Source organism: Tupaia chinensis, unplaced genomic scaffold (genome assembly GCF_000334495.1).
Source record: "Tupaia chinensis unplaced genomic scaffold, TupChi_1.0 Scaffold141247_1, whole genome shotgun sequence".
Classification (NCBI taxonomy): Eukaryota; Metazoa; Chordata; class Mammalia; order Scandentia; family Tupaiidae; genus Tupaia; species Tupaia belangeri.
Genome location: NW_006201110.1, coordinates 524,161 through 525,177, shown reverse-complemented (window position 1 = coordinate 525,177; position 1,017 = coordinate 524,161). Strand labels below are relative to the sequence as shown.

At 73.8% G+C, this 1,017-nt stretch overlaps 1 protein-coding gene across 1 annotated transcript in view; it reads left to right on the top strand.

Annotated features, from left to right (window-relative positions):
• The first annotated feature begins 113 nt into the window (after positions 1–113).
• Positions 114–1,017, top strand: part of KREMEN2 (kringle containing transmembrane protein 2) — a 4,452-nt gene continuing 3,548 nt past the window's right edge. Inside the window, exons 1-2 of the mRNA XM_014581911.2 lie at positions 114–554; positions 791–965. Coding sequence (XP_014437397.1) covers positions 461–554; positions 791–965 — 269 coding nt within the window. The 5' untranslated portion in view covers positions 114–460. The remainder of the gene's footprint in view (positions 555–790; positions 966–1,017) is intronic.

Below are 1,017 nucleotides of genomic sequence, written 5' to 3'. Positions count from 1 at the left end.
CCTCCGCCCCGTTGCCGGGCGGGGCTCCCCGGCCTCCCTCGGGGGGTTGGGTGGGACCAGGGGGTGGAACCCAGGAGGGAGGGACCCGCGGAGGGACTCCGGGGAACAGGAGCCAGCGCGTTAGAGACCTGGGCGAGGGAGCCGCGGAAAGCCAGGCGCTGCAGGAGGGGGTGGGTGCGGAGGCCGAGGCGCCACCCAGAAGCGGAGAGGCAGAAGCCGAGAACGCCCCCAATCAGCTCAGATAGTCCTCTCCGAGAGACCCCCGGGGAGGGACGGGCGGAGACCCCGAAAGGCAGACCCCTGCGACAAATTTCTCCGTCCCGGACGGAGAGCGCCGCCCAGAGTGGGACGAAGACAGCGGGTCGGAGGACAACGCCCCCCGGGTGGCCTGGGAGACCCCAGGGCGACTCCGGCGGCCGCCCGGGCCGTGTTGGGCTGGGGTGACCTTCTCTTGGGGGCGATGGGCACACGGGCCCTGAAAGGCCTCCTTCTCCTTCTCTTTCTCCCGGGACTGCCGCCGCGCGGGGCCTCGGCGGGGAGCCTGCACAGCCCAGGTGAGTCCGGACGCCGCGGCCGGGCCATGGTACCCCTCCTCGGTCTCCTGGCCCAGGCCCGGGGCCCCGATGCTGGGGAGGGGACGGAGCAGGTGCTGGGGCAGCTGAGCAGGCAGAGGGCTCCCGCCAGGGCGGGTGTGGAGTCGCTGGCTGAGGGTCCAGTCGGGAGTGCACGTCGGCAGACGAGGATGCCCGGCCGCGCTGCGGACCTCCCCAGGCCCCGCGTTGCCGCGCAGGCCTGTCCGAGTGCTTCCAGGTGAATGGCGCCGATTACCGCGGCCACCAGAACCGCACCGGCCCGCGCGGGGCAGGCCGCCCGTGCCTCTACTGGGACCAGACGCAGCAGCACAGCTACAGCAGCGCCAGCGACCCCCAGGGCCGCTGGGGGCTGGGCGCGCACAACTTCTGCCGGTGAGCGGCGGGGCCTGCGGGAGGCGCGGCTTCTGTGTGGGCGGGGCGGGGG